The 16,712-nt window shown below is 43.3% G+C and overlaps 2 protein-coding genes across 5 annotated transcripts in view; one reads left to right on the top strand and one right to left on the bottom strand.

The window, feature by feature from the left end:
• The window catches only part of slc6a1l (solute carrier family 6 member 1, like), a 65,536-nt gene extending 55,153 nt beyond the window's left edge, over positions 1–10,383 (top strand). Inside the window, exon 15 of the transcript XR_008961903.1 lies at positions 8,603–10,383. The gene's annotated coding sequence lies outside the window, so the exon portion shown is untranslated. The remainder of the gene's footprint in view (positions 1–8,602) is intronic.
• The window catches only part of iqsec3a (IQ motif and Sec7 domain ArfGEF 3a), a 207,817-nt gene that overhangs the window by 28,917 nt on the left and 162,188 nt on the right, over positions 1–16,712 (bottom strand). For 3 of the 4 annotated variants that reach the window (XM_057323666.1, XM_057323665.1, XM_057323664.1), the window contains exons 10-11: positions 11,810–11,909; positions 10,390–10,551 (exon numbers count right to left, since the gene is read on the bottom strand). In XM_057323666.1, coding sequence (XP_057179649.1) covers positions 10,390–10,551; positions 11,810–11,909 — 262 coding nt within the window. Of the gene's footprint in view, positions 1–1,159; positions 2,023–10,389; positions 10,552–11,809; positions 11,910–16,712 lie in introns of those variants that run through there. The other variant, XM_057323667.1, reaches the window with a different exon arrangement.

Raw genomic sequence — 16,712 nt, 5'->3', positions numbered from 1 at the left:
CAGCAGGCCTGAGTTTAGACTGGTGTTCGCAGAAAACATCAGAAAGCCAGGGGCTGGAGGTCAAATGTAGACCGTAAAGTTTGGAAGTCTGCAACATAGGGTTTGTCCTGGTGAATGCTGATGTCTCCAAAGAGGGGCCTGCCATCGTCATACACCACAGAACACTCTCACCAGACTACACTATCTCCCCCACCATTCTAGCGGGCCAAACTCTCAGTATGCCAGCCTCATCACACCAGAGCCCTCACCCCCGCAAATCCTCAATCCGGTTGCCGCTTCGTAGTCAATCACACTCCTTAACCGATCCTGGTGCCTAGCCACACATGATCCCCAGTCGCCAGCTGGCTGGGCTCCTCCCCGCGCTGGCAAAAAAAACCCTACGCCGGTCGCGGCTTCCACGCAGTGGCCGGCTCCTCGCCCGGGTCACAGCACGGTTGTGAAAGAAGATCCGCTGCGTAGCCTACGCCCCCTTGACGCAGCCGCAGCCTGATATTCGATGGGACAGTGACTTGAAACCAGATCAAACACACGTTCGCGATACAGCGATCCACACACTAACTCCAAATTAGCGCACACCAGTACTCCGACCTTGTATCCGTACACTCGTACACCAATTGCTCCCGCCTGCCTGACGCGATCACTGACCCTATCCCATCAATTACCTCCTCGAGCTACGCGCGCCCTACTCCAGCCTATTCCAGGTCAGTTCCCTGCCCCTCGTCCATCAAGCTACGGTGGAGATGGATCGGCGGAGCTGGAGGTGGGCGGAGCTGAGTCCCCCAAGGTCACGGTGGCCAGGACGAGGTCTTCCGGGACAGTAGCCAGCGGAGAGGATACCCAGGATGGCGTAGTGGGCCATGGTTCATCCCGGTTGACCACGTACCTGAGCATGTCACCAAAGTACAGGGGACTCAGCATCCTCATCTCGCTGGGCTTGAGGGGTTCGGTGAGACAGCTGTTAAAAATTATGGTAAGATCCTTCTCACCGAACCCCGTCTCTGCCGCCGCATCCAGGAAGGTACGGGCAAACTCCCGTACCCCCCGATCTCCCTGGCGAAGCCCGACCAATAACCGGGTCTGGCGGGCTCGCAGGGAACTGTCCATACCTGCTGGGTTAGTAGATGGCTGTTGGATTCTGTCACGGTTGGCAGGAGTGGCAGAAGAACCCAAGCGCAGGCAGACGTGAAGGGGTTAACAAAGGGTATTTATTTATAAAACAACAAAACAGAAAACAAAGACCCACAATGGGGTAACGAGGACTGAACTAAATATAAAGACAGAAACAAAAGTACTTCCCACGAGGGGGCAAAAACAGCTGGGTAAAAACAAAACCTAAACTAGAAAACAACGACACAACGTCTCAAATAACATAGAAAGGGAAAAACACGGGCAAGGCAAAGTACTCACATAACACGACATAACAAACCGGGTAAACAGTACAATCCACGAGCACAAGACAAAGAAACATGAGGGCATTTATAGGGGAACACAAACGAGGGATAACGACATGGGGCAGGTGTGGTTAATCAAACACTCAGGGAAAGATCACAAGGAAACGAGAGGAGCGGGGCCAATGACGAGACACTGGAGAGAACGCATATTATTGTGAAAAGGACAATAATATGTTTCTCTCCACACATAACCAAAGACCTTGTCATGACTCTGCTACAGGACCAAGAAAAACATGACTAAATGAAGCAGAGCCATGACAAATAGGTTTTATGTCTGGAAGAGGTTGGAGGGGAGCAGCATGAAAAAGCAGCATGAAAAATGACCGTATACAAAAATTAAGGTTTAAACAGGTGTTTAATTAAATGGTTTAATTTAATGAATTTGCCACATTGTAAAAAGCCATTTCTTCATACTTGGACTTTGAAGCAGATAAAAATAATTTTCCTTATGAGAAGAAAGAATCATATCTATCAATATATATATATATATATATATATATACAGTATATATATATATAAATATATACATACACATACAGCTTGGGTCTTCAACCGGGGCTCTGCGGTGGAACTGCAAATGTAAAGCATAGGTACAGAATTATTACAACCAATGTTCTCTTTAAGCTGCGCACGTGCGCGACCGCGCGGACTCATTGAAGCTCCCGCACATTACAATTTTAACATTCGTGCGGACAAAAACATCCATTCAGGCAGCCGAAGTTGAATTTGCGCACTGAATTTGAATAAGTACCTACCTATCGGCCGTTAAAACAGTACGTTCTATATAGTATGAATGGGAGTAGTATGAATACATTTCAGACATACTGCGTCCGCCATGTTTTATGGTAATGTGAACCGTATGCTCTTTACCCTATGACGTATTAACAACATCCTACACGTGAGCGTTGATAAAAATATAATTTAGTCAAGAGAAATTAATTTATTGGCACTTACATTAGAAACGGAAGTCCGCCTTGAAGTTTTCCGCTATATTTATTTGATTTACTTTTGAAATTTGACCGTTGCTCAGCTCCCGTGGCATCATGGGATAGAAAAGTGTCCATCCGATCCACACTCATGAATCTCGGAGGAAGTAGTAAACCATCCGGGTATTTCTCGCCTACTGTTTTTTGCATACTGAGGTTTCGGACATACTATTCATGACTCATACTCATTTTTCTCTGTCTCCCTTCCGATAAGTTCAGTACGCAGGAAAGGAGTTGCGTGCAAGAACTTCTGTTCAAATTTGTGACCCTGGACAACAAAACGGTCCGTGTACCTTCGGATAATTCATTTATTCGTTTTTGTTTTCAAAACAGAAAAACGAATAAACCGTTCATTTTTTACATATTCCACCGTATACGAGACTAATTTTTGGGTTGTTTTCCTCAATATTTCTTTAAGTGCATCAAATTAATATACAACAAAATCAAAACGAAACATCAAGTATTTTTCTCAACATAGAGCATTTTAGTCCACCGGAAGTTCAGCTGCACTGCCGCCTCTGGCGACGAGAGGTGGTAGCACAAGACCACTCTCTGAATTATACATATGTTGGTGTGTGCCACTAAATCCGTAAACAACCATACAGACACATAGGCAGACATTTCTGTGCAATGTAGAAGTATACACGCAGTTAATGAAACGGTGTTTTACGTGCAATTAATAATTATATCCTCCAGATAATACACTATCTATTTTTATACAACTTTTCATGTAAATTATATTTCATTCATTCTGCTGTATATAGCACATACCTTGTACTATAATAGTCTATTTTTATTTTTTACTTGTACATATTTACATACACGCATAGCTTTACTCTCTATAGCTTTATCTTATGTTTATTGAATTGTATTTCTTAAATTTTTTATACCCATAGGCCCTTATTTAAATCATCTGTGTACTGTATATTGTGTTATGGTCTCTGTGTTCTGGATGCTCCTGTCACCAAAACAAATTCCTTGTATGTGCAAACATACTTGGCAATAAAGCTCTTTCTGATTCTGATAACAGAATGTTGCCAGTTTCCGCATAAGCATGAAATTGACAAGTTAAAGCGTGAACTGGAAGTGAACAGTTAAAACACTTAAAACTGCGACTGATTCTGATAAAATAAAGAATGTGTGTGTGCGTGCGCGGGCGCATACAAGCTTGCAAAGCTGACAGCAAGGGAGGTTTAACCATAGCCCCCATTTAAATTCATAGTGAGAGCAGCTCGTTTTGCACGTCTGAAACAATTTTGCACCTTTGTTTGCACTAAAAATGTGAAAGTTGTCAAATGTTTAATGTTTCATGTAATGATTTGCACTGTTAGTTTTTCCAATTTTTTGCACTTTTTTCAGAATCAGAATCAGAAGAGTTTATTGCCAAGTGTGCTTCACACACAAGGGAATTTTCTTTGGTGTTGGAAGCTACAGACATTCAACACAATGACAATACAAATATAATAAGATTTACAGTCTAAAAGATTCTAAAATGATGCATATATAAAATAAAAAAACTATTGTACAGAAAATGGGGGATAATAACATATAAGAGACATTGTACAGGGTAGTATATAGTAGAATATACATATTAACAGATTGTATGTACACTTGTGCAAATGGATACATGTTGTAAGTAGAGGTAGTGTTATATACATGTATAAATGAAATGTAGATATAATAAGGCACATAGTGCACACTATAGGAGTAGTGGAAGTGGAATATTGCTCTTAAGGAGCAGTTATCTGTAGAAGCTGCTTCTGTGTCTGGAAGTCCTGGTGTTTGGTGCTCTGAAGCGCCGGCCAGAGGGCATTTTTGTCGTATTATATTACAAATATTTATTTATGTTTTGTGTTAGCGGTGCTCTAAGAATTTTGTTGTTTGCTTTGCCTGCAATGACAATAAAAGCTATTCATTCATTCATATTCAGGTATGCGAATGTAAAGGTTAACCGGTCATAGTGACCCATGATAAAAGAAGAGTAGTGAAGAAATAGTTTTTATAATATACAGTCTGCTTGATCAACATGTAATGTCTCATACACACCACTCACTACATTTTATTAAGAATAAAAAACAATAGAACCTACCCAAAACACAATAGAAAATGTAATGGATTTATTAGTTATAATGGGAATTTAGTTTTGGTTTTAATGCATAAAAACCCAAAGGTTCATAATGGTATTTACAAGGAAACCCATTACATTTTCTATTGTGTTTTGGGCGGAGTTTATTGTAATAGAATGTAACGTGCAATGAAAAGTACAGGTTTTTGATTAACTCATCTTATTTTTATAAACATAGCATCATGTATGTCATCTACATACAGTATAAAATATAAAAGACAAAACACTTCTACATACAACAATTGTATGTAGAAGTGTTCAATTGCACTTTGTTGCACTGTTTAAAATGTTAACATAGCAACTTCTACATACAAAGTGCAATTTTTTGAACACATTAAAGTGCAAGAGGCGCCTCTCCACTATCCTTTTAACGGTGGCTATGGTAACCTCCCCCGCTGTCAGATACATCGCTGCCACGAGCATTGACGCATGCCGTGCCGCGTCCATATAGGTCATTCTTTATTTCATTAACTGCGTGTATACTTCTACATGCACAGAAATGTCTACCTATGTGTCTGTATGGTTGTTTACGGATTTAGTGGCACACACCAACAATGTATAATTCAGAGAGTGGTCTTGTGCTACCACCTCTCGTCGCCAGAGGCGCAGTGCAGCTGAACTTCCGGTGGACTAAAATGGGCTTTGTTAAGAAAAATACTTGATGTTTCGTTTTGATTTTGTTGTATATTAATTTGATGCACTTAAAGAAATATTGAGGAAAACAACCAAAAATTAGTCTCGTATACGGTGGAATATGTAAAAAATGAACGGTTTATTCGTTTTTCTGTTTGAAAACAAAAACGAATAAATGAATTATCCGAAGGTACACGGACCCAAAACCAGTCTTATGGGTCAATTTTTCGAAATTGAGATTTTTACATAATCTGAAAGCTGAATAAATAAACTTTCTATAGATATATGAGTTGTTAGAATAGGACAATATCTGGCTGAGCTACAACCGTTTAAAACTCTGGAATCTGAGAGCGCAAAACAATCAAAATATTGAGAAAATCGCCTTTGAAGTTGTTAATCAGGGGCACTGTGGCAGACCATCCACTCACAAAAATAAAGTTTTTATATATTTAAGGTTGGAAATTTACAAAATATCTTCATGAAACATGATCTTTACTTAATATCCTAATGATTTTTGTCATAAAAGGAAAATCGATAATTTTGACCCACACAATCTATTTTTGTCTTTTACTAAAAATGTTCCTGTGCTACTTAAGACTGGTTTTGTGATCCAGGGTCACATTTGTTAAAGCTGTAAAGCGTTAATTTGACAGGCAAATGACACCACACCGCTTCTGCTTTGTAAATTCTGACAAAACTATCGTACGTGTTTAAAATCAATGAAACAGGCACCGTGTGATGGTGCACGTCAAACAAGTTGCCCCAAAATAACGTGGACTCATTGCATGTTGCTCTCCTTAATCTGGTATGATGCTCTGCAGAAAAAAAACCTCTTTTCGTGTAAAAGCTTGCTGATCCACGAGAAAGACAACGGAGCTCAGAATTATGAAATCGAGTTGTGTTCTGCAACACACTGAGAAGCGGGAAAAAAAAAATTACACTTAATAAAATGACCTGCTTTTACAACAGAATGCATACCATCTGCACTTATTTCTTTCGCATGCAGAGACAACCTCTCCCACCACTAGAATAGTCTTTGTGCCATTAACCAGGGTCAGTCATCTCAGCTTTAATAAAAATAAAAATCAGGATAAGTAAATGTTTAACTGTCCACCTCACAGTACAATGAAAATGTATGATGCTAATCCCTTAAATTAATCAAACAATCTATATTAACAATAAAAATAATACACAAAAAAGTATGTTTGTGGAACAATAACTTCATCACAGTGCTAATGTAATGTCTTAAAGTAGTACTGCTGTGACAATAAGTGTTGTTCAAATATCTCAGTTTACACGTTTAGTATAAGGGGGTCCCTGCTCCATGTATCTCTCATCTAAGGGGTCCTTGCCCCGAAAAACGTTGAAGACCCCTGACATACAGTCAGGGGCGGATTTAGTGATTTGGGGGCCCTAGGCAAATCCATGTATGGGGGCCCCAAATATGCACCATTTTACTTTACTGCAACCCTTATTTTTCTCCTTCCTCAAAGCACACAACTTTTCAACCCCAGTCAAAGTGACAGGGGAAAACTAAGCTTAATAAACACAGATACTGACTAATTAAAAAATATATAATAATGAATTCCCAAATGAAAAACATGGGATAAGTGTCTTAACAAAACACTTATATTAAAGTTCTAAAAAAAATTGATGAAATGAAAACTAATAAGTTATATAAAGCATTAAATTTATTCAATCAAACAGAAAAGTTGAAAATTTTAATATAAGCTTTTTTTCTAAGACTTTTTAGCCCATAAGTAACCAGTCTAAGTAAATGAGCAAAGCTCATTCACACCCTACGTTCTCTTGTAGTTCACTGAGCTTTGAACGATTCACTGATCTCTTACATTCTGTGTAAACGAATTGGTTCAAATGAGTCATTTGTTTGCGAGTCGTTCTGATCGCAATGTGCGTTCATACTGGCGAACTCGCTGTGTACAGAATAACGCTGATTCAACGAGCCAACTTCACAGCTAAAAACATTATAATGATGTACAGCAAATTAATTTAAGAAATCTTTTCAAGAAATTCAAGAAAATGTAAATTGAACGTAAAACTCCTGAACAGCCATGAAACACAGCTAATACAGCTCCTAATATAGCTCTTTTACTGAACTCTTCAGCGTCTCACTGCTGGTAACGAAACAGCGCCTCCATTGTGGCGTAACTGCAGTTACAAATGACAATCTGTTTAATAATGCACGAAGTGTTTTTTGTGAAGACACTCGACATATTTTTGACGAGAATCTAAGGCGGCACGAAATTTGATTGAAGCGGCCGCCTCCAATTTCTTTATGCAGGAAAAACCCTGATCTGGGATTACTATATACAAAGTGTGCCCTCTCTCCGTCCTTTCATGCATTTAAATGTGACCATATTTCTGTACTAGTGCATACAGTACGAATCGTTAGCACTGCACTGACGTTGTTATATTATGTCTTTATGTGCCCATGCGCAGCGGAGTCAAACCTTTCTACCTTTGAACTGGCCCTCTCCTACCAAGCGCACAGCGCTCTTTGTTTGACAGATGTTTTGGTCTTCAGTCATTATAACTGTGTTGTCGGTGTTCATGGAGAGATACTCACCGGCGCATTATCATTGCTCGTGGCCGGGAGAGAGGTGGAGTTTGTGTGGGGAAAAAGCAGAGACTTTTGGCAACAATCTTTTGTAAATCGTCTTTTTTCCTCTCTGGTGGTGTAGCTGCATTCTTTGTTGTTTTATTTCCCTGCGACTTTTACTTCGTTTTGCAGCTAATGTATCACACAATGACACTCTCGCTGTGGGCAGTTCTACTAATTCTGCCGCTGCGTTAACTTTCTCTAGCTGGTGTCGAACTCGTCTCGCGCATATACTGTGCTAATGGAATGGTCCACTCTAATCTATAATGAGGGGAGTGCCTTCGTACAGATGTAATAAGTAAAACGTTAACAGGGATATCCCGACTATTTTGATGATTACTTGGGGCTCTACGTGGCTGCTGACATGGCTTATTGGTTAAGTCCACCCCTTCCTTTTTGGGGCCCCTGGTAGCTCGGGGCCCCAGGCGATTGCCTACCTTTGCCTAATGGTAAGCCCGCCCCTGCATACAGTATACAGTATATATATATACTGTATATAGTATATACTGTATATAGATGTGTTGGTTACAGCTATTGTGGGTGTTCTTCTTAAAAGCTGTTTTCTTAAAAGGGAGATGGTTCTAACCTCTCTGATCACGCAAATACACAGACCACAAGACTTCCCATTGACCATTGCTCTCTGTAGTACAGAATGTAATGAATGAGCACCAACCAGCCTCAGCAGAATACACACTTTGATGTCCACTAGCACACAAACTTGCTTTTCTGTCTTTCTCCCTGATGGAAAACCAAAGATGTGTTTCAACAACCCTATTTCCGCTTCCAGGTCTTTCTTTGTTCTTTTGGAGGATATTGGAAAGCCTGACACATTTCATTAATTATGTAACATCGAAACTTCTCAGTTTCCTAAAGGACAGAATGATGCAGGAAAGTGGGGTAAGCAAACAAATACATACATGACATTCGTACAGAAATAAAAAAAATAAACACCAATAAATTAGAGAAGCTATAAACAAACATAAATAAAACTGATAATTCAAAATATGTAAGTGGCTTCTCTTTTTTATAAAACACGATTTTGCTTTGGCCTATCTGATGATAAAATAGGTGAAAGAAAATCCACATTTACTCTGAGCCACATCTGGTGATTATTGTAGAGACTTAGGGGTGGTCACTTTTGACTTTTTGTTTATTGACATTTTATGTTTATGTAATGCAAAATAAAAATGAGCATTAAACATTTTGTCACAAGTGGCAACAGTAAGCTCATTACACAAAGCTATGTCTACATGTCTACAGTATAGTCCTGATGCTATAAGGATATTAAAGAATGGGATATGAACAGTATATGATGTCACACTCTTGGACTTCTTTTTTATTAAATAATACACAACACTAAAGATAATAAAGAATACAAAATGTGAATATATATATGCAGTAATTCTTTTTCCTGCAGCATTGAAGTCCTCAACATTTTCTTGTAATGCAACATCATTTGGATGAGCTTGTATTTTCAGTCTCCCAAATTCACATGTGTATGAATGAAAGACAATGGAACACAACATCAAATGTCCTGCCAAGCATTCTATCAGTGTAGCAACAAGCCAAGCACATCCTTCACCGCTCACTTTTTTGAAAATTCTTTTTTGAAAATTTGTAACCAACCAATAAGTGACAACCAGCATCCGGTTTACTGCAGCTGCCAACAACTAGGTTACTTCTGTTAACCAAGCCAATGGCCAGCTTTACACTGTTACCATGGAAACACTGTGCAGCATTTAAGCAACGACTGCTGATTCACACCACGAAGCAAGCAAAAGGCACAAATATAAAGATGCATGTAAAAAGGTTTGAATATTTTATCTTCACGCTTACTATAATATAATTTGAGAGCAAATATTTATGCAGCAAAAATGAATGTAAGTGGTATGTTTGGCAATTGTGCTTGTTTTCTACCCAGATTTTTTTATTGAAGGAATCATGTAATATGATCGTACCATGGTATTCTCTGAGGGGTATTTTTTCTTGCATTATACTGTAAACCTAATTGTCAACATGATCTTTTGCAATTTAGTCTTTTATGAAGCAACATAAATAATAAAGTAAACAACTTTTTCAATTTTTTGCATTTCATATCCCATTTATGGACTATTAAATACTTTATATTCTATAAACATGAAAGAATCGAGAGAATTTATATAGACGGTTTCATTAGAGGCACGCACCTGGCGCAAAGTTAACTTCCGGTCTGTGTTTGGTTATAATTTAACCATTTATTATATATTTAATTTATTTTAATATGAACTAATATTTTACTGTATAGTCACTATATTAAATTACATTAAAACTACTTAACAGTTATTGATTCTTTGCAGTGGTCTGTTGAAAGTTAAGTTTGGGCCACATAGTGTTGTTGCCGTTGAAACCGTCTATATAAGTTTATGGCGATTATATACTTTATAGCTGCATTTGGATTTTAGGTTTAACAGTTCTGTCAGAGGATTCCTCACATACTATATTTTCTGATAATGTCCTAGGTTACACCATCAGTAAATGTCACTCTCTCTCTCTCAAATGTCATTCAGTCTCTCACACATGCCGACACAAACTCACATTCAATACGTATCTGCTCCATCTCTGACACCTCGGCGATGGACTCCTTTAGGTCCTCGATGAACTTCAGCAGCTCTTCTGCGCTCTGAGCACAAAAATTCAACACCTGTTTCTTGTCAGAGCCCGAACATGGAGACACAATGGTGATCGCATGAGGATAGTCTGAAACAGACAGAGAGAATGACTGTTAACTTCAACTCCCTAACATAAAACATGGCCATATGTCAGCATAGCATTGATACAATGTTATATGCTCATAACAGCACCGTTGTGGGTATGATGTCAAATGTATATAACAGTTGCACAATGGAAAGTGTCTAAGAAAAAGCCAAAACGCATCTCTTTGTAACAATCGTGGATGGGGATCAGTGGCGTAGCGTCTGGGTATGCAGGTGCATTATGGGCTCGGGGGATTTGGGGCCAAATTTAATAACAAACCTGCGTAAACAACCGATGTCCAGTAATGCGCAACACAGTTGCGAACAGACGGATGGGACCCTTTAAAAGTTTTTGCATATGGGCCCGGACCTGAATTGCTACGCCACTGATGGGGATCTAATTTCTTTGTTGCCATTGCTAGCTAAGAAATGTCTCTTCTACTATTTCAAAAACGTCACATAAAAATTGGCATACAGTAAATTATGTGAGCTGTTCGTGAGCTGTCACTGGAGAAGCTGCATGAGAAAATGAAGCATCTGTTATTATCTGTATCTGTCACGACAGGTAAGACATTATACCACATACCACAACTTTTTAAACCTCAAATTATACCTTTAAACACCCGATGAACTACCAAGAACCATCAAAAATAATGATTCAGTGTTGTTTAGTGGCTGTGGCTATTATGACTGAAACGTTTGTTTGTTTGTTTATTTGTTTATTTTCTCATTTGTGTGTCTTTCCAATCACTTCTATTCTATTTAGTCCATCATTATAATATCGAGAGGGGCAAAAAATAAGCTCAAGCCATAACACTCATCTCGGTTAATTACAGCCCATCTGCCACACGTGTGAGAGAGTGAAAGAGTGAGAGAGACAGAGAGTGGGAGGAGAGAGATGCTTCTGGCTACCTTAATTGGAAAATGAGAGGGTTTGTTCGTTGCTTGTCATCTTCATTTATCATTTGTTATTCTCTTTGTTGGAGGTAAATAAATTAGGTGGGTGTTGAAAAGGCACATAATAGTGTAGATCTTGTATGTTGTTTCCTTTTACTCTATAGTGACTCGTCTCTAGTGAAGGTGCTAGCAAGTAGTAAAAATGGTTTACATTAGCATTTTTCATTAATTGCATTTTTATGAATTTCAAGGTTTCTTAAAAAAGATGTATCCTTTATTTTCCTTTAGAGATTTTTTACTTGATAGAAACTTTTGTACGGGTTTTTTCTTTTTTCTCATTCTCCTCTCAAAGTGTAAAATCTTACATTCGTTCTCAAACAGGTGAAACTGCATGCCCAGTAGACCCATGGCCTTGCAGAAAGTGTAAGCAGCTGTACTCTTCTTCTTTGGACACAGTTTTAACATCTGTAAAAGTAAGAGATGCTAATAAGACAACAGAACAAAAATAATGGTAATGGCTTTGTATTCACTTCTAGTGAGCTGCCTTAACGTCTATTGTCTGCATAGGTGGTTAGATTTAAGGTAGAATCCTGACGAAAATAGAAGCTCATTAGGGACTGATTTAGAATTCGGCATTCCACAGAAATAGCCTGTCTCACCCAAAGTGCATGAGAAATGCAACTTAGAATTAATGCCAACAGAGTTTGACAGTAAAAAGTTGCTAATGCATTGCAACTGTAATGAGAATAAAAAATAACAGTATACACAAATATTGGGACATACAGTGTTTTTTATATTATATATAATGTAATATTTAAAGACGTATCACTCGAAGTTTACTGTTACGTGGGAAAGGAGACTGAAAAGGGGACTGATTTTTTTGTCCTTGCTCAATAACTGATTTTTGTTTATTTTTAACCCCCAAAATAGTTATTGATTGCAGCTTTAACTATTTTAATAATTTTTTTACACATTAAAATTCCACATTATAATTAATATTACATCACATCTGTCCTATTAAAAATATTACTTGCATTGTGTTTGTTAAAAGGACACATACTACCTCATAATTTGGATAAATTGAAATATAATTTCCATAAATTGGGTTTATGTCAGTAAAACAGAATGCTATTGGTGTTTGGAGTTCAGAGTCTATTTACTGCACTCCCCTCTGGATTACTCACAATTCGGTAATATCAACTCTATATTTCATTTTGCCAAAACAATAACAATATTGAAAAACAATAATTCCTGAGGCAAATCATATCTCTACTAAACACAACCAAAACAGTCTAAAAAACAGTTAAAAACTTAAACCAAAACAAATAAAGATTGTGTTATTGCATTATATTAACTAGATATTTAAAACGTCTTGGTTACGGATGTAACCTCGGTTCCCTGATGGAGGGAACGAGACGTTGTGTCGAACCGACAGAATGGGGTTTGTCTTGAGAACCTATCATCTTCTGAGTATTTAGAAAAGGCCAATGAAAATTGGCGAATGAAATTTGCATGCCGGGCTCCTCCCCGGATGTCCGGGTATAAGAGGGAAGCCGGCGTGCTGATTCATTCACCTTTGGTCTGAGGAGCCTAAGCATCCTCCCCCGACCGCTGGGGTGGGCGGCCAGTGTTGTGGCATGAGGGACACAACGTCTCGTTCCCTCCATCAGGGAACCGAGGTTACATCCGTAACCAAGACGTTCCCTTTCTGTCGGTCTCTCGACGTTGTGTCGAACCGACAGAATGGGGTTCCTATGGAAAACGCCACAGCACTGAGCCGCGTCACAATCTCTGCGGAGCGACGTTGACTGGCCTGGGCGAGTCAGACGAACACGCTAGCGCGAAATTATGACCTTCCAGTGGAGAGGAAGAGGGACCCAGAGCTTTCCACAAAAAGTTGGGAAGCCCTCTAATGCCGGCCGTCACGGGTGGAGGCCTGATTCTCTAAATGGCGAGAAACCGCCCGGCACCGTACGGGCCACTGGGTAAGCATTATTCCCCCCTGGGGGGAAAAACGCTGCAGAGGCACTACCTACCGTAGGGAGGAATTAGTGGAGACACCACATGGTCTCACCATCAGGGGAGAACTCATGGGAGGAATGTGCGGACTGCAGGAGTTAACCGCAAGGTGGGAGTCCACCTGGGGAGGTCATGGGTTGCCAAGGTGGGAACCATTCATGAGGATACATCAGACGGAACAGCCCACGGAGGGGGGGTTACCACGTTTGGAGCACTAGGTCCGGTTAGAGCTATGTGGGAGATAACTCAACTGTTCCCCGGCCTAAAGGGGCAGGGCTGCTCTGCCCAGCCTGTTCCCTGGAAGGGTGCTTAGTGATGGATGGAATGCCTGTTCTTTACCGAGGGGAAAGAAGTGAGGCGGGATCGCCACTGCTCCCCCCGGAGGGGGAAGGGCTTCCGCAGGCGTATGCCCTACCGGCTGCTGGTCCCACACCTTGCCAGGATGCGGGCTGACACCGGTTCCGCGCGTAGGTATTAGATCCTCACGGAGTTGTTAGGCATAGCCCAACCCGCAGCTCCGCAGATGTCTGCCAGAGAGGCGCCCTGAGCCAGCCACGAGGGGTGTGCCTCACCCCCAACGGGCAGGAAAAAAAGATTGGTATGCCCTAACGAGGGCATCCACGATCCAGTGCGCCAGCCTCTGTTTGGAGACAGCCCTCCTGCTGACCTCCGAAACAGACAAAGAGCTGCTCAGAGCTTCTGGGCTCTGCGTGCGGTCCAAGCAGAGGCGCCGTGCACATACTGGACAAGCACGGATAGGTTGGATCTTCCTCCCCGGTGGGGAGCGCCTGCAGGTTCACCACCTGGTCTCTCGGGAGAGTGGTGGGAACCTTGGGCACGTAGCCGGGGCGGGGTCTCAAGATAACGTGAGAATCCCGGCCCCGAGTGCTAGGCAATCTGCGGACACGGAGAGTGCTTGTACAGTAGATCCCCTACCCTCTTGGAGGTGAGCGCAATGCGAAACACCGTCTTTATCAAGACTGAGAAAGAGCGGTAACCCCGAGAGGCTCGAAGGGAGCGGGGCCTCTTGAGGCCCGCCACCTAGGTCGCAAGAGGGTATGGAGCGCGGATAAGGTGGTCACCCTCTCACGCCCCTTTGGAACCTAATGACCAGGTCGTGCTGTCCCAGAGGCTACCCAGCACTCGGGTCATGATGAGCGGCCGTAGCGGCTACATACATTCCCAGTGTGGAGGGGGAGAGGTTACTCCCCCGTCTCTTTTGAGGACGGGACAGCCCGTACCCGACCGAGCAACTCCGCAGGTCTTCTCGCCGAGAAGAGCACCAGGACGAGAAGAGGCGCCACCTATGGGCGTATAGCCGCCCAGTGGCCGAAGCCCTAGCCTGAGTGACGTCCCAACCGGACCGGGGGTGGGTCACTCAGGATCTCCTCGTCCCGTCCAGACATGGAGACCAGGTTTTGCCTGGGATGCCGTAACGTGCCCCTTCCCCTGGGGAAGCTGTTCGCCAGGGGGAGCGGCCAGGGGGGAGTTGTTGTCAGAGCCTCAGCTCCGAGAACCAAGTCCTGGTTAGGCCAAAGGGGCGTAACTAGTACCACTTGATGCTCCTCTTCCCTGGCCTTGCACAGGACCTGTGCAATGAGGCTCACTGGGGGGAAGCGTACTTCCGCTTGTCCCGCGGCCAGCTGTGCGCAAGGGCATCCGTGCCGAGGGTACCTCGGACAGGGAGTACCAAAGCGGACAATGGGTGGAGTCCGGGGAGGCAACAGGACCACCTGTGCCTGGCCGAACTGCCCCAAATGAGCCGGCTGCGCGGGGAGGGAGTCGCCACTCTCCGCGAGGCGTCGACTGACGAGAGAGCGCATCGGCTGTCTGGTTCAGGACGCCTGGGATGTGTGTGGCTCGCAGGGAGCTGATCACCTGCTGACTCCAGAGGAGGAGGCGTCGGGCGAGTCATGTTAGCTGCTGTGAGTGAAAGAATACGCCACAGCAGCTGTGCTGTCCGACCGGACCAGCACGTGCTTCCCTGCACGAGAGGTAGTAGCCTCCTCAATGCAAGTAGCACAACCAACAACTCTAGGCAGTTGAAATGCCAACGCAGGCGGGGGCCCGTCCACCGCCCCGACACTGCTTGCCCGTTGCACACGGCACCCCAACCTTGCAGGGAGGCATCCCAAAGGGGACCCCTGTCCGCAAGAAGGTCATGGAGACCAGGGGGTTAGGGTGTGTCGGCAGAAAAGCGTGTGACCATACGCCTGCTGCCGGTGTGCCACGCTCTCCAAGGAACTTGACTCTGTAGCCAGTGTTGGAGCGGTCGTATGTGCATCGACCCGAGGGGGACCACCCCCGCCGAGGATGCCATGTATCCCAGGAGCCTCTGAAATTGTTTCAGGGGGACCGCTGACTGTCTGAAAGCTTCAGGCAGTTCAACACTGATCGGGTGCGCTCTGTAGTCAGTCGCACTGCCTCTGGGAGGCCGCGTGGGTGCGGGCTTCCTCGTCGCGGGTCTCGCGCCCCCCGCGGGGGGTGAGCGGGGCCGCTCATGAGGACAGAGTCGAGTTCCATACCGAGAAAGAGGACGCTCTGCACCGGGGAGAGCTTGCTCTTCTCAGTTGACCTGTAGCCCCACCGATCTAGGTGCCGGAGCACCAGGTCCCTGTGTGTACACAACAGATCTCGAGAGTGCGCCAAACTGAGCCAGTCGTCGAGATAGTTTAGTACCCGCACACCTCCTTCCCTAAGGGGAAGGAGGGCGGCTTCCACGACCTTCGTAAAGACTCGTGGAGACAGGGACAGACCGAAGGGGAGGACCCTGTACTGATATGCCCGTCCCTCGAACACGAACCGTCGGAACGGCCGATGTCGAGGGAGGATCGAGACATGAAGTACGCGTCCTTCAGGTCGATTGCCATGAACCAGTCCTGACACCTGACGGACGTCAGGATGCGCTTCTGCGTGATCAACCTGAAAGGCAGCTATTGTGTAGGTGCCTGTTCAGAACACACAGACCCAAGATAGGGCGCAACCCCCCGCCTTTCTTGGGGACAATGAAGTACAGGCTGTAAAACCCGCTGAACATCTCGGCTGGTGAGACGGGCTCGATCACTCCCTTCACCAGAAGGGTGGCGGCCTCGGCCCGAAGTACGGGAACATCCTAGCCTCTGACTGAGGTATATCGGATGCTGAACTTGGCGGGCGTGAGGCGACTGGATCGCGTAGCCGAGACGGATCGTCTTCCCTAGCCAGCCTGACAGTCTGGGAAGCCGGACAGGCTCCCAAAAATGAGACGGG

This window comes from Triplophysa rosa, linkage group LG24 (genome assembly GCF_024868665.1).
Source record: "Triplophysa rosa linkage group LG24, Trosa_1v2, whole genome shotgun sequence".
NCBI classification, from domain to species: domain Eukaryota; kingdom Metazoa; phylum Chordata; class Actinopteri; order Cypriniformes; family Nemacheilidae; genus Triplophysa; species Triplophysa rosa.
The sequence above is the reverse complement of the archived record's forward strand: the minus strand, read 5'-3'. Positions and strand labels throughout refer to the sequence as shown.